Source organism: Pristiophorus japonicus, chromosome 17 (genome assembly GCF_044704955.1).
Source record: "Pristiophorus japonicus isolate sPriJap1 chromosome 17, sPriJap1.hap1, whole genome shotgun sequence".
Taxonomy (NCBI): Eukaryota; Metazoa; Chordata; class Chondrichthyes; family Pristiophoridae; genus Pristiophorus; species Pristiophorus japonicus.
The window spans coordinates 31235633-31257350 of NC_091993.1; the positions used below are offsets into that span (position 1 = coordinate 31235633).

General features: G+C 45.7%; 1 protein-coding gene across 2 annotated transcripts in view; it reads left to right on the plus strand.

The window, feature by feature from the left end:
* Positions 1–21718, plus strand: part of spg11 (SPG11 vesicle trafficking associated, spatacsin) — a 190024-nt gene that overhangs the window by 86037 nt on the left and 82269 nt on the right. For both annotated transcript variants that reach the window (XM_070858561.1, XM_070858562.1), the window contains exons 17-20: positions 2009–2115; positions 3086–3231; positions 5559–5723; positions 16031–16097. In XM_070858561.1, coding sequence (XP_070714662.1) covers positions 2009–2115; positions 3086–3231; positions 5559–5723; positions 16031–16097 — 485 coding nt within the window. The remainder of the gene's footprint in view (positions 1–2008; positions 2116–3085; positions 3232–5558; positions 5724–16030; positions 16098–21718) is intronic.

Sequence of the window (21718 nt, forward strand, 5' to 3'; positions counted from 1 at the left end):
TTTAAAGTGGTGCAGATACGATGGGCTGAATGGCCTATATATAATTAAACCCACTGCTGCTAACCACAACCTGTATTTTTAAATCTCTGAAAGTCGGAGCTTAATCAGTTGATGCTTTTGCCTTTTCCATTGAAAAGGTTCCAGGTGCTAGTTTGTGAGCGCTTGCACCAGGAGCAGATTCCAGCTCTGAAACGGTAATCCCAAATCCTGCAGAAAGTTCTACCTCGTGTTGATATCGGAGATCTTTGAAAACTTTGCTTATGGTACTGGCCCTTCTCATCTGCAAGGAACCTGCCTCCCTTTTGTTGGCTTTTCTAGATGGCAAATTGAAAATCCTCATATTCAATATCTTCTGTTTCAATTGCCGTGCAAAAACGGTGGGATTCTGAATGCCGAGATGTGAAATAGATGGCGTGGGACACATGCACGACGGGCCGAATGGCCGGCTTCTGTGCTGTAAGATTGTATGAAACTCCTTATACGGCCTCTTGTATGTTGGAAAGCAGGGTAGATGTTTAGAGTACAAATGAATAGCTTAGAATCAGAATCATAACAGCGCAGAAGGAGACCATTCGACCCATCGTGCCTGTGCCGGCTCTGTGAAAGAGCGATCCGATTAGTCCCACTCTCCAGCTTTTCCCCTTAACCCTGCAAATTAATTCTCTCCCAGTTCATATCCAATTGCCTTTTGTATGTTACTATGCACCAAACTTTCAGGTAGTGTGTTCCAGATCTTAACAACCCTCTGTGAAGACACTTCTCCTCATTTCCCCTCTAATTAAATCTTTGACCTCTGGTTACCTTTTTTGGTTATTATGTGGGGATTCTGTGAGTTACTTTTCAAGATAACTACAGCTGAATGCTTGTGTCTGAAGTGCAGTGCTGGTAATGTTTCGGTCTTTAAGTGGTGACAAACTAACATAGAAAGTTCCTCTCATCTGAACAGTGGGACAACAGACATAACCTTGTTCAGCTATAGTTAGCTTGATAATTGAATCACAAAATTCCCACATCCTGACCAGAAAAATTGATTTGAACCGCTACACAAAGATATGGAGGATAGTTATTAAAATAGACCCATTAAGTGGAAAAGGAATTGAATCTAATTTATTCGGACTTTCAAAAAGAAAGACAGACTTGCATTTATATAGCGCCTTTCACGACCACCGGATGTCCCAAAGTACTTTACAGTCAATGAAGTACTTTTGAAGTGTAGTCACTGTTGTAATGTAGGAAACGCGGCAGCCAATTTGCGCACAGCAAGCTCCCACAATGTAGTAATGACCAGATAATCTGTTTTTTGTAAAAAGAAATCCTTACTACATACCATAAATCTAGGGGCGAAATCAATTGGTATTCTTAAAGCGGAGTGTTTCACCTCTTATCCCATTCTTTAATGAAGCGATCATTAAGAATTGTAATTTAATTTAATGTTTAGCTGTGCAATACTGGTATTTTATTTTAAAAAAACACACACACATCCCAACAGGCGGAAGCTGACTTTGAGTCGATGACCAATTGCGTGTCAGGGAGTAAAGTTGGTATCAGTGCAGATAATCTGTCACTTGCCAAGATATCTAATCGGCCGTGTCATTTCAAGTGTGTGCGTGCATGTTCATCTCCTGCATTCTCGGGCTTTCCTAAACTGCCCCTCGCCCCCCCCCCCGGCTTTCCTGTGCCTACCACTAGAAAATAGAAAGCAACAAAAAAGTTAACTGTACTGCTGGTAAAAAGACATTGCAAGCTGTGCTGGGTGAATTGATATAAAAGTTGCCTCCCCATATTTAAAGGGGCTTAAAATTAGGATTCAACTCGATAATTTTTCTGAACTAGGTGAATGTCTCTTGTTGTGAAGCAATAATGGCTGTTTAAGATACTAAATTGCCTTTTTTTTATCCAATTATAGAGAAAATTGTCATACACATGAAATGTTAGAAGTTGACCTGCTTGCAGATGTATCTCTTATATTTCAAGTTCCCTGAAAATGTTGTTCTTGGCTTATTGACAGGTTGAGGCCCTCCGACTGCCCCCTCCTGGATGCTGGAGCGCTTCATGTGGCCCATCCCTGGTTTGAATTTCTGATGAGGATAAGAGAGGTTGCAGACAATCTAGGAGGTATTTTTTGCAACTGCAATTTAATGCTTATTAATTAAGCAATGCTTGCATAATTTGGCAGCGATGGAGCTGCTGTTGGAGGCACCAATACCCAACTTAAAGCTGTGAATTCCACTGGCAGCAGTTTAGTTTTTGGTATTCCTCATTGACCAAACTTGAATAGTGAGCCCGCACCTGGAGTATCGTGCACAGTTTTGGTCTCCTTACCTAAGAAAGGATATACTTGCCATAGAGGGAGTGCAACGAAGGTTCCCCAGACTGATTCCTGGGATGGGGGGATTATCCTATGAGGAGAGATTGAACAGACTAGGCCTATATTCCTGAGAGTTTAGAAGAATGAGAGGTGATTTCATTGAAACATACAAAATTCTAACAGGGCTTGACCGGGTAGATGCAGGGAGGATGTTTCCCCGGGCTGGGGAATCTAGAACCAGGGGTCACAGTCTCAGAATAAGGGGTTGGCCATTTAGGACTGCGATGAGGAGAAATTTCTTCACTCGGAGGGTGGTGAATCTTTGGAATTGTCTACATCAGAGGGCTGTGGAGACTTGGACGTTGAGATAATCAAGACAGAGATCGATAGATTTTTGGAATCCAGGGATATGGGGATAGTGCAAGAAAGTGGAGTTGAGGTAGAAGATCAGCCAATGATCTCTTGAATGGCGGAGCAGGCTCGAAGGGCCGAATATCCTACTCCTGCTCCTAATTCTTATGTTCTTATGAAGTTAATTATTGAGCATTTGTTAGCAGTGGTACAGGTGGATCAGAATGCTGGTGAATTATAACATCACTAACTGACCCGTAGTGCTTGCTTTGTAACTGAACCTTTTGTGTTGTGATGTTGGGTCTCCTTTCCGAAGCTGGTTGGTTTGATTTTACATGTCGCGTGATATTTCGTGCTTCAGCCGCTCTCGTGGGGATGGTTCATTTTTCACTTGCGGCTACACTGATTGTCATTCTGCCCTTCTAGATCCATCTGTGACATTTCAGGCCAGCCTGGCCAATGCCCAAATGCTGATACCCAGTAACCAAGCCAGTGTCAGCAGCATGCTGCTGGAGGGGCACACGCTGATGGCATTAGCCACCATTATGTTTGCTCCTGGAGGAATTGATCAGGTGAGTTGAAACTCTGGAGGACTCTGAGGATATGGGGCTCAGGCGGGAAAGTGGAGATGAGGTTGAAGATCAGCCATGATCTTATTGAATGGCGGAGCAGGCTCGAGGGGCCGCATGGCCGACCCCTGCTCCTAATTCTTGTCTTCTTAGAAGCTGTACCTTTTTTAAATCCAGAGTCCTGTTTTCTTTTTGATCCCCGTGATTGAGATTGGAATGGAAATTCCCGAGTTTCTTGGTTATGGATCTTTCAGTTCTTTTATTATTGAAATTACAGTTTAATTCGGAACTTCTGCTTTCCTGGGACATTGCGAATCACAGAGGATCTGAAATTCTATTCATAAATATTTGGAATACTCTGCCTTGTACCACTTAGCAGTACTTTTCAATCAAACAACATGGGGAAACCTCTCGTATCATAGAATTTTATGGCACGGCACAGACTGAGGCCATTCAGCTGTGCTCTCTGAGAGCTACCCACTTGCTCCCATCCCTCCGCCCTATCCCCAATTCCTTTGTAAATGTTCTTTTTGAAATACGTACCTACGTTCCTTTTAAAGTCTAGCATGGATTCTTTGAACTCTGTTTCTGATGGGGCTTTCAATCTGACAACCGTCTGCAAAAAATATTTTTTTTTTTTGAATTCTCCTAACTTTTCCCTTCGCTCTTTGGTTATTTTAAATTTTTGCTCAAGTTACTGACTCACTGGAAATCGTTTTTCCTGATCTACCTTATCAAAACCCTCTCATTTTGAATACCTCTACCACAACTTCTCTATTCTCCTTCTTCGTTTTAATGAAATTAAGCCGAGTTTCTCTAGTCTCTGCTCATAACTCGATCAAAGTAATGAACCGTCACAATTGCATTTTTCTTTCTTCTCCCTTTTGGTCATTCTACCGTTGCTAGGTGGGCAACCTGCCTCGGCTTCTGAATGCCACCTTAGATCAGTTGTGCTTTGAATAACGGAGCTACAATTGTGCACCCAGCCCTTGGGGCACCATTTGTGCACTCATGATTTTTTTTCCTCCTCCTCAGCACAGCCAAAAAATATAACTGCAAGGGACACTCACTATCTCAATCTGTTATAAATAAGATAACCAAATTCAATCAGAATTGTGAGGCTTTTGATTTCATTAAAAACTGACAATAGTGCGAAGGGCAAGTGAAGATCCATCAAGCTTGCCCCATCCAGTCAACAGTGCAAACGGTTCTGTGGAAACCACCTGAAAGGAGAACCAGCGTGTTGATCCAAGTCTTCCGATTTAAATGATAAGACCGTCTTGGCCATTCACCGATTCCCACTTTCACAGTGTGTGTGTGTTTAATGTGTTGTACTGATGCTGGCTGTCTTGAAACTCGTCCTGCGAGTGCCAAGTATAGAAACATAGAAATCTACAGAGCAGAAGGAGGCCATTTCGGCCCATCGTGTCCGTGCCGGCCGTCAAAGAGCCACACGGCCCTCGGTCAGCAGCCCTGAAGGTTACATATAAACCTATGAACGATGGAAAGGTAAAGAGCACCCAGCCCAACCAGTCCGCCTCACACGACTGCGACACCCCTTACACTGGAACATTCTACACTCCACCCCAACCGGAGCCATGTGATCACCTGGGAGAGGCAAAAACCCAGGCCAACTGGGGGGAGGGGGGAAAAAATCTGGGAAAATTCCTCTCCGACCCATCCAGGCGATCAAAACTAGTCCAGGAGATCACCCTGGCCATATTCGATTCCCTACAGCACTTGCCATCGTATCGTATCTGTAAACTATTCACCCATTTCTAACTGGTCCAACCTCTCTCTTTTTTTCATTCATGGGATGTGGGTGTCACTGGCAAGGCCGGCATTTATTGCCCATCCCTAGTTGCCCCTTGAGAAGATGGTGGTGAGCTGCTGCCTTGAACCGCTGCAGTCCATGTGTTGAAGGTGCTCCCACAGTGCTGTTAGGAAGGGAGTTCTAGGATTTTGACCCAGCGGCGATGAAGGAACGGCTGATATATTTCCATTAGGATGGTGTGACTTAGATGGGAACGTGGAGGTGGTGGTGTTCCCATGAGCCTGCTGCCCTTGTCCTTCAAGATGATGGAGGCCGTGGGTTTGGGAGGTGCTGTTGACGCCTTGGTGAGTTGCTGCAGTGCATCTTATAGATGGTACACACTGCAGCCACGGTGCGCCGGTGGTGGAGGGAGTGAATGTTGAAGGTGTTTAATTCACTTTTATCTGTAGTGCGAGTATATTTTAAAAGCTTAATGATGTGCATTACTTAATGGCTTCACCTCACGTTGTAAAAGACGCTGTATAAATATAAATCTTTCTATCTGCGATTTCTTTAGGTGATGCAGAAAAGGGAAGAGGCCGGCGACTCTCTCTGGAAAGTAGATCCGCAGCTGTTGAAAATGGCACTGGCTCCTTATCCCAAGCTACGGGCTGCTCTGTTTCCACAGCTCACTCCTCACGGCATTCCACCACCAGACATCTCTCTCTATCATCTTTTGCAGGTATTTATGGTGCATCTTATTGATGGATTGGATTTCCTTTGCTTTCCATAAACATTTTGAAACCGTTTTCTATGTGTGTTTGTGTTGGGGGTGGGGTGGTGGGACTTGTGTTTTTTAATTCGTTCACGGGATGTGGGTGTTGCTGGCAAGGCTGGCATTTATTGCCCATCCCCAATTGCCCTTGAGAAGGTGGTGGTGAGCTGCTGCCTTGAACCGCTGCAGTCCGTGTGGTGAAGGTGCTCCCACAGTCATCAATCATAGGCAGTCTCTCGAGGTTGAGGATGACTTGCTTCCACAATCAAAATGAGTACTCGGGTGACTGATGAACTAATTTTAAACGAGGATGCCTGTGCGTGAATTCTTTTAACGTGGGGTGGTCGTTGCACACCAGCTACCACACGGGCTTGACAGAGCTAGGTCTTGGTCCAGTGGCAAGGGGATCCAAGATGACTGGAGACCAGGCTCCGCCGCATGAGAGGAGCTCCGACAGTGCTGACATTATTGTAGCGGTTTAGTACAACTGAGTGTCTCGCTGGGCCATTTCAGAGGGCAGTTAAGAATCAACCACATTGCTGTGGGTCTGAAGTCACATATCGGCCAGACCGGGTAAGGACGGCAGATTTCCTTCCCTAAAAGGACATTAGTGAACCAGATGGGTTTTTATGACAATCCGGTAGTTTCATGGTCACCGTTACTGATACTAGTTTTTTAATTCCAGATTTATTTAATTAACGGAATTTAAATTCCCCAGCTGTGTAACCACAATGAAGGTCTTGTGTGTTCCTTGTCTCTTGTCTTGAACTATTTTTCTCCTCTTTCTCATGCATGCATGCATGCATGCCTCTTCAGTATGCCATTATATTCTTACAATGAATGAACCTGTACCAGGTAGTGTACTCCCCAGGGATGACATGACATGACAGACTGATTCGAACCATGTCTGCGTTTACCCTAACCTGAAATTAAAAATACCGTGAAATTTAATCTATGAACTGCATTTAACATGAGCGATTGATCTATGTGTGCTTGCAGTTTGATTGAACGAGTTCGCAATTTATATTTTTTGGAACAAATTTGCACAGTTTAATTAGTGGATTCTGTTGAAATTCAAATGAAAGAACATTGTAATCTATTGTATTTTGTGTAATGAGCAGATATATATGGAGTCTCTGTGGCTGTAATTCATTCATTTCCCTTATTCAAATTCAAGACAACTGATCTCATTTTGTAATTCTAAATAATTGTCTAGCCTCTAACACAAGTGCTCTGCAAATTTAATAAATCTAATTAGTTAATACTTAAAATGTAATTAAGTTAGAAATCAATAGTCTCAAACAAATGTTCTGTAAATTTAATACATCTAATTTGTTAATACTTTTTAAAAAGAAGTAAATTAGAAATCAGGACTCCTAGAAACATAGAAAATAGGTGCAGGAGTAGGCCATTCGGCCCTTCGAGCCTCCACCACCATTCAATATGATCATGGCTGATCATTTACCTCAGTACCCCTTTCCCTCTTTCTCTCCATACCCCATAGAAGAAAAATAAATGTGTAAATACAGTCTCAGTAGTTCAGTTGCAAGCATTTGCTGAGGGAGCAGCAGTAAGACAGCATGCTGCAATGGAAGACAATTTCTGGGCTTGCCTCTTTCCGAGGAAGAAATCGTGTAGCTGGGCTGCATTTGGGCACTGCAGTTAGCTTCAGTACTCCTCACATAGAGAGGGGAAAACTCCAGGGTCCTTGCTCTTAATATCTGTCCAGTGACACTGGCTGGAAAGTACACCTGGGTGGAGGGTAACTGGTGCATGGGAGCACCGTCTCCTCCAAGTTCCGCTCCAAGTCACACATCATCCTGACTTGGAAATATATCAGCCGTTCCTTCATCGTCGCTGGGTCAAAATCCTGGAACTCCCTCCCTAACAGCACTGTAGGAGCACCTTCACCACACGGACTGCAGCGATTCAAGAAGGCGGCTCACCAGAACCTTCTCGAGGGCAATTAGGGATGGGCAATAAATGCCGGCCTTGCCAGCAACACTCGCTTCCCATGACTGAATACATTTTAAAAATGTTTAGTAAGGGCAAGATTGATACCAGCTGTGTTGCCCTCCTCTTGCCACCCCCCCCCACAATAATCTGGCAACACCCATTGTTCATTTGCCCACGTGAAGAATGGGCACTTGAGTGACATAATGGAAGACTTCTAGTTCTTGTGAAACCATGTGCATCTTTTCTATAAAACAACAATAGCAACAACAATGTTGCTGCACTTCTCTTCTCCTAAACATTGATCTGAGGTTCGTTACATTTCATTTTTTATTCAAATCCAATGTGGTGTCCTGTATAACATTAAAAGATGTCGGGAGGAAGCAGCTGAAGGTAGTTGGGCCTAGGACGCTGCTCTGAGGAACTCCTGCAGCAATGTCTTGGGGCTGAGATGATTGGCTTCGCAACAACCACAACCATTACTTCAAAATACCAAACAAAAACCTATCTTTGAACTGTGGAAAAATTCTGTTTAGCTTTTCATATTGCTATGTAATTCATTTGCACTTAATGTGTGTATTAGATATAATTTAGAATATCGTTTTGCAGGCAGTTAGGTGTCCGTCATGGCACAGTGGGCAGCACTCTTACCTCTGAGACCGAAGGTTGTGGGTTCAAGCCCCACTCCAGAGACTTGAGCTCACAATCCAGGTTGACTTCCAGTGCAGTGCTGAGGGAGTGCGACCGTGTCAAGGCACCGTCTTTTGGCTGAGATGTTAAACTGAGGCCCTGTTTACTTCGCAGGTGGGCATAAAGGATTCCACGGCACTATATAGAGAAAAGGAGTGGGAGTTCTCCCACTGTCCTGGCCAATATTTATCCCTCAGTCAACGCCACCAAAAACAGATGATCTGGTTATTTGTTATTTATCTCATTCGCTTGTTATGGGACCTTGTCATGAGCAAATTGGCTGCCACATTTCCCTAAATTACAACAGTGACTACGCTTCAAAGGCAGTGAAGCACTTTGGGATGTCCTGAGGTCATGTAAGGTGTTTTATAAATGCACGTTTATTCTTTTATCCTCAATAGAAATGCATAGTTACTGTATGACTAGATGAGAGCTAGAAAATATTTTAAAATATTCAGTTAATTTTAATGGGCATTTTCAACGTTTTTCTTTTCAGACACGAAATTGTACAGTAATTGTGCATCCAGTGTTTCTTAGCAAGCAGATTTTTTTTTTAAAAGATTGAATCAGCGAAGGTATAAAACTGTTGAGAGTTTAAATTGACAGGCTCGAGGTTAACTGGATGATTGATGTTGCCTTTATCATATTCCACAATGTGTGCAGGGCATGATAATGGGCAGGATGATTTTCCATGGTTCCTGATATAGTCTGGAGGTGGAAGTGTATTTGAAATGTTGTTCCCAAACAGCGGATACAACTGTGGGGAAAAAAAAAGTACAGACTTAAAATAAACTAATATTAACAATGTGCAATAAAGAAACATTTATGCATACAATATAGAATGCAGAACCATGAAATAGCTAATTGTCATTCTACATCCCACACATGGTCCATTTACTGATGGGTGTATGAACATAATGGCCCAGATTTCACCGTAAAAATATTTAAAAAGCTGAGTCATTTTCAAAGTTTTACTTTTCAGAAATGAAATTGTACGGTAATCGTCACATCCAGTGCATCTTAGCCAGCAGTTATTTAGGGCCCAAGTATCGGGCCGCGCCTAGAACGGTGCAGCCCCGACCTGGACGCCTGTTTTTCGCGCCACAAAGTGCGCCTAAAAAAAACTTACCTATTCTCCGGCTCCCTGCAGGTCCTCTTGAGCTGGGTGTGGCGCAGCACTAGCTGTGGGGGGAGCGGAGCCAGGTCCCTGCGCTGAAAGCAGTGCCGGGACCTCTGCACCTGTGTGCTACAGTGGGCATGCATGTGCAGTAGCTCCAGGTGCCCAAAACTGTGTGAGAGGGGCCCGAAGCACGCAGCCCCTAGCCCTGGCCAAATGGCCTCACTGGGGCTGTGTGGATAAGGCTGCCTCCCACACCCAGCTCCTGCTTCCTCCCGACCTGACTCGAATCCCCCCCCCCCCCCCCCCACCAGCCTCCGACCTCCTCTCTGACTCAATCTCCGCTCCCCCCTCCCCTCCGACCTCTGCTCCCCACACCCCGAACTCCGCTCCCTCCCCCCGCGCCCCCTGACCTGTCCCCCCACCCCCCCAGACCCGACGCCACATACCTGTAAATCCGGTGCTAAAAACGGGCCCAGCCCGAAGTCTTGGGCCCATGCGGGCCCGGCCCGTTCAGTCTCCCTCCCTCTCCCCTTCTCTCCCTCTTCTCCCCCCCACCTTCTTCCCCTCCTCTCCTCCTCCCCCACCCCCCCCGCCCCACCTTCTTCCTCTCCTCTCCTCCTCCCCCCCCCCCCGCCCCACCTTCTTCCTCTCCTCTCCTCCCCCCCCCGCCCCACCTTCTTCCTCTCCCCCCTTCTTTCTCTGCCCCCCCTTCTCTTTCTCTCCCCCCTTCTCTTTCTCTCCCCCCTTCTCTTTCTCTCCCCCCTTCTCTTTCTCTCCCCCCCCTTCTCTTTCTCTCCCCCCCCCTTCTTCTCTTTCTCTCCCCCCCTGCTTCTCTTTCTCTCCCCCCTTCTCTTTCTCTCCCCCCCTTCTTCTCTTTCTCTCCCCCCCTTCTCTTTCTCTCCCCCCCTTCTTCTCTTTCTCTCCCCCCCTTCTTCTCTTTCTCTCCCCCCCTTCTTCTCTTTCTCTCCCCCTTCTTCTCTTTCTCTCCCCCCCCCTCTTCTCTTCCTCCCCCCCCTCTTCTCTTTCTCTCCCCCCTTCTTCTTCTTTCTCTCCCCCCTTCTTCTCTTTCTCTCCCCCCCTTCTCTTTCTCTCCCCCCCCCTTCTCTTTCTCTCCCCCTTCTCTCCCCCCTTCTTCTCATTCTCTCCCCCCTTCTTCTCTCTCTCCCCCCCCCGTCCTCTCATTTTCCCCCTTCTCTTTCTCTCCCCCCTTCTCGTTCTCTCCCCCCCCCTTCTCTTTCTCTCCCCCCCCCTTCTCTTTCTCTCCCCCCTTCTCTTTCTCTCCCCCCTCTCTTTCTCTCCCCCTTCTCTTTCTCTCCCCCCTTCTCTTTCTCTCCCTCCCTTCTCTTCTCTCCCCCCCTCTCTTTCTCTCCACCCCTTCACTTTCTCTCCCCCCTTCTCTTTCTCTCCCCCCCCTTCTCTTTCTCTCCCCCCTTCTCTTTCTCTCCCCCCCTTCTCTTTTCTCCCACCCTTCCTTCTCTTTCCCCCCCTTCTCTTTCTCTTCCCCCTTCTCTTTCTCTTCCCCCCCTTCTCTTTCTCTTCCCCCCCTTCTCTTTCTCTTCCCCCCTTCTCTTTCTCTTCCCCCTTCTCTTTCTCTTCCCCCTTCTCTTTCTCTTCCCCCTTCTCTTTCTTTCCCCCCCTTCTCTTTCTCTTCCCCCCTTCTCTTTCTCTTCCCCCCTTCTCTTTCTCTCCCCCTCTCTCTCTCTTCCCCCCTTCTTCTCTCCCCCCTTCTCTTTCTCTTCCCCCCTTCTCTTCTCTCCCCCCTTCTCTTTCTTCCCCCCTTCTCTTTCTCTTCCCCCCTTCTCTTTCTCTTCCCCCTTCTCTTTCTCTTCCCCCCTTCTCTTTCTCTTCCCCCCCCTTCTCTTTCTTCTCCCCCCCCTTCTCTTTCTCTTCCCCCCCTTCTCTTTCTCTCCCCCCTTCTCTTTCTCTCCCCCCTTCTCTTTCTCTCCCCTCCCCCCTTCTCTTTCTCTCCCCCTTCTCTTTCTCTCCCCCTTCTCTTTCTCTCCCCCCTTCTCTTTCTCTCCCCCCTTCTCTTTCTCTCCCCCCTTTCTCTTTCTCTCCCCCTTCTCTTTCTCTCCCCCCTTCTCTTTCTCTCCCCCCTTCTCTTTCTATCCCCCTTCTCTTTCTCTCCCCCTTCTCTTTCTCTCCCCCCTTCTCTTTCTCTCCCCCCTTCTCTTTCTCTCCCCCTCTTCTTCTCTCCCCCCTCTCTTTCTCTCCCTCCCTTCTCTTTCTCTCCCCCCCTTCTCTTTCTCTCCCCCCCCTCTCTTTCTCTCTCCCCCCACTTCTCTTTCTTTCCCCCCCCTTCTCTTCTTTCCCCCCCCCTTCTCTTTCTTTCCCCCCCCCTTCTCTTTCTCTTCCCCCCCCCTTCTCTTTCTCTCCCCCCCTTCTCTTTCTCTCCCCCCCTTCTCTTTCTCTTTCCCCCCTTCTCTTTCTCTTCCCCCCTTCTCTTTCTCTCCCTCCCCTTCTCTTTCTCTCCCTCCCCTTCTCTTTCTCTCCCCCCTTCTCTTTCTCCCCCCCCTTCTCTTTCTCTCCCCCACTTCTCTTTCTCTCCCCCCCCTTCTCTTTCTCTTCCCCCCACTTCTCTTTCTCTTCCCCCCACTTCTCTTTCTCTTCCCCCCACTTCTCTTTCTCTTCCCCCCACTTCTCTTTCTCTTCCCCCCCCTTCTCTTTCTCTCCCCCCCCTTCTCTTTCTCTCCCCCCTCTTCTCTTTCTCTCTTCCCCCCCCCCCCACCTCCCTTCTCTTTCTCTTCCCCCCCCCCCCACCTCCCTTCTCTTTCTCTTCCCCCACCCCCCCCAACCTCCCTTCTCTTTCTCCTCCTCCTCCCCCCAACCTCCCTTCTCTTTCTCCTCCTCCTCCCCCCCACCTCCCTTCTCTTTCTTCCCCCCCCCCGCCAACCTCCCTTCTCTTTCTTCCCCCCCGCCCCCCCCAACCTCCCTTCTCTTTCTTCCCCCCCGCCCCCCCCAACCTCCCTTCTCTTTATCTCCCCCCCCCACCTCCCTTCTCTTCCCCCTCCCTTCTCCCCCCACCCCCCCCCCCTCCTCTCCTCTCCCCTCCCCTCGCTGTCAGAAACACAGACACTGACAGACAGAGAGTGTGAGACACACACAGACAGACCGAGAGATAGTGACACTGACAGAGACACGGTGGGGGTGGGGGGGCTGTCCCAACACGCTGTTGGAGGATTCCCGGTGCTGCAGTCGGTAAGTAGAAAATGTTTTATTTATTGATTTTTTAAAATTTTATTTATTTTTTATTCTTTTTTGATTGATTTATTGATGTATATATCATTTATTTTTGATGATGGCTCTTTATTTGTAAAACTGAAGTGTTTAATGTTCGTAAACTTCCCTTTAAACCTCCCCCATTCCCTAAGCCTGATTTGTAACCTACGCCTGATTTTCTAAGTGTAGATGAGGTTTTTCTGAGCGTACAAAAATCTACACTTACTCCATTCTAAGATAGTTTGGAGTATGTTTTCACTGCCTAAACTTTCAAAACGGGCGTAACATCTGTTCCAAACTGAAACTGTTCTAACTGACTAGAACTGGAGCAAACTAAATGCCGAGAATTGCAATTTCTAAGATGCTCCTTTCTAAACCAGTTGCTCCAAAAAAACAGGAGCAACTCAGGCCGAAACTTGGCCCCTTAATATGTAAATCGGACAGCAACTTCTGACGACCACACGTGCGCAGTTAAACTATGGTGTCCGAGTTGCCTTGCTCCTCCAGAAACTTTTCTGTGCCGGTATCTTGCCGAGAGACTCGGCATTGAAGTGCATGGAAAGCTGTTGTTGCGGTACTTGCCTGATAGATACGTACTAAACTCACCAGAAAAAGTTGGGGCTTGTCCATTCCAGTGTAAATACATTTTTAATGGCATAATGAACCTTAATTACTGCCAAACAACACCTCTGGCACTGAAAATCAATTTTTACAAGTGTAGAGTTTAATTCCTTCAGATTTTAATTATTGTTGGAGATTTTTTTAAATAAATTATTTTCTCTCTCTCTCTCTCTCTCTCTCTCTCTCTCTCTCTCTCAATCCCATCTTTTCTTATTTTGCTTTCTGTGCATGTTTTGCCATTGAATTAAATATTGTGACTTACACTTCCTGTTTCAGACTCTGAGTGCCTCAGTAAGGATTCTTCATTCCGATTGGTTAAAGTGATGCACATTTGTTTGCCCTGTTCACATGGGCACCCGATCCCCTGTGGAGAGCGCTGAGCCAAAATGGCTTTCCAATCACCACAAGTTCCAGGGCAAAAGCCCAGAGAGCCTATGGGCAAGTGCAAGTGTAATCAACTGCTGAAGCTGTTGGTTCATCGCTGACCACAAAATCCGGGCCAATAAGACTTGTGTAAAAGTGCAGCCTGCGCATATCGCTGGTCTGAAATGAACAATTTTCAATGCCAGCACTGAGCAAAGATTGCCACCTGTGTTGTCTTTTGTAAAAAAACAAAATCAAACTATTTGTTTGATTAATGCTTAGATTTTATGTTACAAGGCTTTCAGTATTTTTGTTTGGACAAGTGCTGTTAACACCATTCAGGAGTGTGGGGAGCATTGATAGTCGGGCCCAGTTTCAGATCTCGACCTTGTAGAGATATAGCTGACATACTCACCTCCAGCACCTTGACATCATTATTTCAGCTCTTCCTCCTCTCACGGTGTTTCCCAACGCTACATAACCTTCACAATTTAAGTAATTGAACAAAAATGCAATTTAAATCTGTTTCATTTTTGAATCCTTAAAATAAAAGGTTCAGATTGGACAATTTCTTGGAAACCTTATTAACATTCCAATTATTCATAGCCGAGTAGAAAGATAATCCAATCAAAAATCATAAGTTTAAAATTGGCTAACTTATGACATATTCCCTAGCCAGTGCTGCATTTTAAAAGTACTGTCAGTAGATACTGAGAGATTGTTTCCCCGGGCTGGGGAGTCTAGAGTCTCAGGTTAAGAGGCTGGCCAATTGAGACTGAGATGAGGAGGAATTTCTTCACTCAAAAGGGTTGTGAATGTTTGGAATTCTCTACCTCAAAAGGGCTGTGGATGCTGAGATCGAAAGATTTTTGGACTTTAGGAGAATCAAGGGATATGGGGATTGGGTGGGAAAGTGGAGTTAAGGTTGAAGATCAGCCGTGGTCTTATTGAATGGTGGAGCAGGCTTGAGAGGCTGTATGGCCCATTCCTGCTCCTACTTCTTATGTTCTTGTGTTCAAATCACCATCCTGGACCAAGAGAAGTGCCGATCCTGCTGCTTCAATGGGGCCACGGGTGGTTTCAGTATGAGGACCCACTGGCGTGATGTGAAATGCTGAGCCCACAAAAGCCTAAGAGGGAGTTATAATGAAGAAGTAAAAATCTTGTCCAGGGAGACGTGAAGAAGCAATGCATCAAAAAAAAAGGTTGTTTTGTCAATGCATAGAAGGGATTTAATTGTAAAAATCCAGTAATGGGCAGAGGTCTGTGATATACAAAATGTTTTGGTTGATGAAAAGTGATTTAGCTTTTTCTATTTTTGTGATTCTGCATCTCCGGGGGGATTGCTCCTTGTTATCCATTCTCTCACCCTTTCACTCCTTTCCCAACTCCACCTTTCTGAACCACTGCCATTATGACTGATTAATTTAAGGTGTGACATAATGTTGACTGCAGCATCTTACTTAATCATTTGAAGAAATACAGGTTTAACTGATGGAGAGTGTTTGTGTTGGCTTGAGGACCCAGTTGACTGCTTAATAACAATTGAGTCCAGGATGAGAAGTATTGGATAATGTAAACAGTTCAGTTCAGTTTTTCATTTTCAGTGGAACAGAATGAATAACTTCTAAATTGTTTATATACAGTGTGTGTGTGTGTGTGTGTACAATATATCCCACATGCTTTTCCATTGGAATTACCGTGCACGTCCAGAAATTTAAAGAAACCGAACATTGAAATAAATTGGTCGCACAACAACAACTTGCATTCATATAGCATCTTTAACATAGTAAAACGTCCCAAGGCGCATCACAGAAGTGTTGTAAGACAAAACAAATAAATTTGACACCGAGCCACATAAGGAGAAATTAGGACAGGTGACAAAAAGCTTGGTCAAAGAGGTAGGTTTTAAGGAGCGTATTAAAGGAAGAAAGAGAGGTATCGGGGGTGGGGGGGAACTCCAGAGCTTGGGGCCCAAGCAGCTGAAGGTACAGCTGCCATTGGTTGAGCGATTTATAATCAGGGGTGCTCAAGAGGGCAGAATTAGAGGAGCGTAGACATCTTGGTGGGGGGGTGGGGGGGAGGGGAGAGAAAGTTGTGGGGCTGGAGGAGATTGGAGATTGGGAGGAGCGAGGCCATGAAGAGATTTGAAATCGAGACGTTGCACATAAGAAGTCATATGTATGTGTGTGTTAACTGAGAGTAATAAAGCTTATCCTTGTACCAGTACATTAGCAGTCGTCTTCTCGCATCAAGATATCTGCACTCGTGCGCTGACTTTGCTCATGTTTTTTTATTATCTCTGCAGTCATTGCACCCCTTTGATCCATCACGTCTCTTTGGCTGGCAGTCTGCCAACTTGCTCTCCACTTGTGGTAAGTGCCTTTCAGATTAAATGAATATAACCAGAGCAATGGACAGAACTAGGAGGGAAGGAGGTGTGGGAGCTTGGCAAAGAGTGCCTTTATATTAATTTCTCCTACTTGGTGAGAACTCCTGAGATCATTAATTTCCACTGTTATCAATTTGGCTCTGTCCTCTCCAACTAATGTTCTTTGACATACCCAGATAGCAAGCTCTGCCGGTCTGACCCTAAACCAGGAGTTGCACCATTACTATAGATGTAGTTTCAACAAAAAGTGCATAAGTTTATTACAGTGCAAATCACAAATATAATGTATGAAGACAAATAGCAAGGGCTCCCAGGCAAAGGCAACATTTGGCTGAGCTGTACAGAACCAGAAAGCCCAAAGCTCGAATCCGAGTTTGTGCAGAGTTCACTACTGACGGCCTCATTTGCGACGCTGAAATTGGACTCGCCTACCTGAACTGGGGAAAGCAAAATCGGCCAGGGTTCCCACTCCTAATCGCTCCCCAGCGGCAGCTCCTGGGAAGCATGCATGTGTGTCACCATTAGTCAAGGACAGAATCAGGCTTGGCCGTGATCTCTTACAAATGAATACTCTGGCTACACTCACTGCCTAAGTACATATGAAGATTGGCAACTCGGGCAAAGTAACAGAGGGTGGCCAGTACCCATGGAGAAAAATTGCAAAGTGCTGCAGTTTAGCGGGACCTGGGGGTCCTTGTGCATGAAACACAAAAAGTTAGTATGCAGGTACAGCAAGTAATCAGGAAGGCAAATGGAATGTTGGCCTTTATTGCAAGGGGGATAGAGTATAAAAGCAGAGAAGTCCTGCTATAACTATACAGGGTAGTGGTGAGGTCACACCTAGAGTATTGCGTACAGTTTTGGTCTCCGTATTTAAGGAAGGATATACTTGCATTGGAGGCTGTTCAGAGAAGGTTAACTAGGCTGATTCCAGAGATGAGGGGGTTGACTTATGCAGGTAGGTTGGGCCTATACTCATTGGTGTTCAGAAGAATGGGAGGTGATCTTATCGAAACATATAAGATAATGAGGGGGCTCGACAAGGTGGATGCTGAGAGGATATTTCCATTCATAGGTGAAACTAAAACTATGGGACATAGTCTCAGAATAAGGGGCTGCCCATTTAAAACTGAAATGAGGAGAAATTTCTTCAGAGGGTTGTAAATCTATGGAATTCTGTGCCCTAGAGAGCTATGGAGGCTGGGTCATTGAATATATTTAAGGTGACGATAGACAGGTTTTTGAGCGATTAAGGGAGTAAAGGGTTATGGGGAGCGGGCAGGAAAGTGGAGCTGAGTCCATGATCAGATCAGCCATGATCTTATTGAATGGCGGAGCAGACTCGAGGGGCCTAATGGCCGACTCCTGCTCCTATTTCTTATGTTCTTATGAATATCCCAGGATAAATCAATGACTTCAGGAAAGGAGAACAGGGAGATAACTAATTTTTAAAAAAATGCATTCGGAATGAATCTAATCTAAAACATTTCTTCTGTTCTAGTGTTTTAAAAAAAAAACACTGCAACATAGCTTATCTTTTTTTAAGAATATATAACATACATATTTTTATTTAATTATTGAATTCTGGCTTTGTAATCTGACAATCTGGAGTTGCAGAATCAAGTTATCACAATCTTGTTGGCACACACACAACTTCTATCAGTGACTTCCTTGTCTCAGTTGGTAAATTCACTTGGTTGTGTGGTAATGAGTTGTACAGACCAGAAAGTACCCAAGTTAACCACAGATCTGCACCGAGTTAGTTGATTTCAGCTAGTAGAAGGGGCTGGGTGGACCAGAGTCAGAGAAATCAGCCAAGTTCCTGTCCCTGATCGCTATTCAGTGACACCTATTAGAAATACACATTCGGATGATGACATCCTCATTCTGATGACCTCTTGAACAGCCAGCAAACCGTTTGCACGTGAGGGATAAGCATTTTCATTAAGTGCCAGGGGCCACTGGTGCTGTATAACCGCACCTCTCACAGAACACTGTATTCTGAAAAGGAAGGGTAGGGAGTGTACTAGAGGGGGAGCGCGGTGTGAACTGTCAATAAATAACAGTTGAAACCAAGTATACTTCCAACATTGCATTTCGCGACTGTGTAATAATTCAAGTTCCTTTAGTAACTTCTCTCTGCCAATTTCCCTCCGTTGTATCCGGGGCCAAAATACAGGCAAAGTAGTGAAATTAGTTTATTTTTAAAAAGGTTGTAGTGATCGTGAGATCTGAGGTGGATGCTTTATAGCTTTTGATAAGAACGGGAGCCGCCTCAGATGATTTGATGTAGAGAAATGTGGCAAAAGCTGTGGACTGGAGTATTCATCTTCCACCAACTCCCAGAAGATTACAGAAGTACTTGGGAAATGTAAAAAGAGAGGTGACAAAAAGGAAGCCGAATTGTTTTTTTTAAGGCTATAATGCTCTTAAGAAAAGTGGTTGGCCGTGAGAGAGCATTTCTGGCCTATTATGTGCTCTTGGATGCTGTACACAAGCCAAACCTGCTCATGCATTTAGAAAACTGAACAAAATTACTGGTTTCCGGCCCCAGCAGTCCCTGCCCCCTCACTCAGTACAACTTTCATAAATCTTAGCTCTGTTATTTAACGGAGAACATATTTGAACTATAGCTCCTTCCTTCCACAGTCATCCCGCTTGCTTCGGGACTGAGCTGAATAGAGATTAGCTGCACAAATGTAGGTGGAATAATTTTTATTCTGTATTAAAGCAAAGGAAAATTTATGCAGCCATAGATTAATCAGAAAATTAAATCACAAGCGTCATCTTATTAATTTCTTCTTCTGACTTGGGTGTTTTTTTTCCTTTTAATTTAAAATAAAAGGATTAATGCAAAATGATCTTGCTGTTGCGAAAATCAGTACGAAAATCACAGAATTTAGTAAGGGATTTGGGGATAGTGCAGGAAAGTGGAGTTAGAAACATATAAATCAACAGCACAGGAGGCCCCCATTTCGGCCCATCGTGTCTGCGCCGGCCGACAAAGAGCCACACGGCCCTCGGTCAGCATCCCTGAAGGTTGCATATAAACCAATGAACAATGGCAGAAAGGTAAAGAGCACCCAGCCCAACCAGTCCGCCCCACACAACTGCGACACCCCTTACAATGAAACATTCTACACTCCACCCCAACCGGAGCCATGTGATCTCCTGGGAGAGGCAAAAACCAGATTAAAAAAACTCGGGCCAATTGGGGGGGGAAAAAATCTGGGAAAATCCCTCTGCGACCCGTCCAGGAGATCACACTGGCCGTATTTGATTCCATGATGTACTTACCGTCATATCTGCGCCAGCCAACAAGAGGTTATCCAGTCTAATCCCACTTATCAGCTCTAGGTCCGTAACCCTGCAGGTTACGGCACTTCAGGTGTCCATCCAAGCACCTTTTAAATGTGGTGAGGGTTTCTGCCTCTACCACCGTTCCAGGCAGTGAGTTCCAGATCCCCACCACCCTCTGCGTGAAGAAGCCTCCCTTCAAATCCCCTCTGAACCTTCCACCAACCACCTTAAAACTATGCCCCCTTGTAATTGACCATTCCACCAAAGGAAATAGGCCCTTGCTATCCACTATAACCAGGCCTCAAAATTTTGTACACCTCAATGTGGTCTCATCTCAGCCTCCTCTGTTCCAAAGAGAACAAACCCAGCCTATCCAATCTGTTCTCATAACTAAGATTCTCCATTCCAGGCAGCATTCTCGTAAATCTCCTCTGCACCCTCTCCAGTGCAATCACGTCCCTCCTATAATGCGGCCACCAGAACTGCACACAGTATTCCAGCTGTGGCCTAACCAGAGTATTACACAATTTAAGCATAACCTCCCTGCTCTTGTATTCTATGACTCAGCCAATAAAGGCAAGCATTCCGTATGCCTTGTTAACCACCTTATCCACCTGGCCTGCTACTTTCAGGGATAGTGTAAATGAACTGGTACTCTCCACTCTCCTGTCCTGCGACAGTTGGAACTGGTGCTCTCCATTCTCCCGTCCTTATATATATCAGTAATTAACGTTTAGCATTGTTGCCAATTTAAGTGTATCTAAGGGTTAAGTCATGGCAGGAGAGCTCCCCCTGTACTATGTGGGAAGTCAGGAACACTTCCGGTGTCCCTGACGAGTACGTGTGCGGGAAGTGTGTCCGCCTCCAGCTCCTGACGGACCGCATTGCGGAGCTGGAGCTGCGGGTGGATTCACTCTGGAGCATACACGATGCTGAGAATGACGTGAATAGCACATTTAGTGAGTTGGTCTTACCACAAGTAAAGGGTCCACAGCCAGATAGGGAATGGATAACCAACAGGAAGAGCAGTGCGGAGAAGGTAGTGCAGGGGTCCCCTGCGGTCATCCCCCTGCAAAACAGATACACCGCCTTGGGTACTGTTGAGGGGGATGACTCATCAGGGGAGAACAACAGCAGCCAAGTTCATGGCACCATGGCTGGCTCTGCTGCACAGGAGGGCAGGAAAAAGAGTAGTGATAGGGGATTCAATTGTAAGGGGAATAGATAGGCGTTTCTGCGACTGCAACTGAGACTGCAGGATGGTATGTTGCTTCCCTGGTGCAAGGGTCAAGGATGTCTTGGAGCGGGTGCAAGACATTCTGAAAAGGGAGGGTGAACAGCCAGTTGTCGTGATGCATATAGGTACCAACGATATAGGTAAAAAACGGGATGAGTTCTTACGAGACGAATTTAGGGAGCTAAGAGTTAAATTTAAAAAGTAGGACCTCAAAAATAGTAGTCTCAGGATTGCTACCAGTGCCATGTGCTAGTCAGAGTAGGAATAGCAGGATAGCTCAGATGAATACGTGGCTTGAGAAATGGTGCAGAAGGGAGGGATTCAAATTCCTGGGACATTGGAACCAGTTCTGGGGGAGGTAGGACCAGTACAAACTGGACAGTCTGCACCTGGGCAGGACCGGAACCAATGTAGGGGGAGTGTTTGCTGGTGCTGTTGGGGAGGAGTTAAACTAATATGGCAGGGGGATGGGAACCTATGCAGGGAAACAGAGGGAAATAGAAGGGGGGCAGAAGCAAAAGATAGAAAGGAGAATAGTAAAAGTGGAGGGCAGAGAAACCCAAAGCAAAAAGGGCCACATACAGCAAGATTCAAAAGGGGCAAAAAAAAAACAAGCCTGAAGGCTCTGCTTCAATGCGAGGAGTATTCGGAATAAGGTGGATGAATTAACTGCGCAGATAGCAGTTAATGGATACGATGTGATTGGCATCACGGAGACATGGCTCCAGGGTGACCAAGGCTGGGAACTCGACATCCAAGGGTATTCAGCATTTAGGAAGGATAGACAGAAAGGAAAAGGAGGCGGGGTGACATTGCTGGTTAAAGAGGAAATCAATGCAATTGTAAGGGAGGACATTAGCTTGGATGATGTGCAATCGGTATGGTTGGAGCTGCGGAATTCCAAAGGGCAGAAAACGCTAGTGGGAGTTGTGTATAGACCACCAAACAGTAGTACTGAAGTTGGGGACAGCATCAAACAAGAAATAAGGGATGTGTGCAATAAAGGTACAGCAGTAATCATGGGCGACTTTAATCTACATATTGATTGGGCTAACCTAACTAGTAGC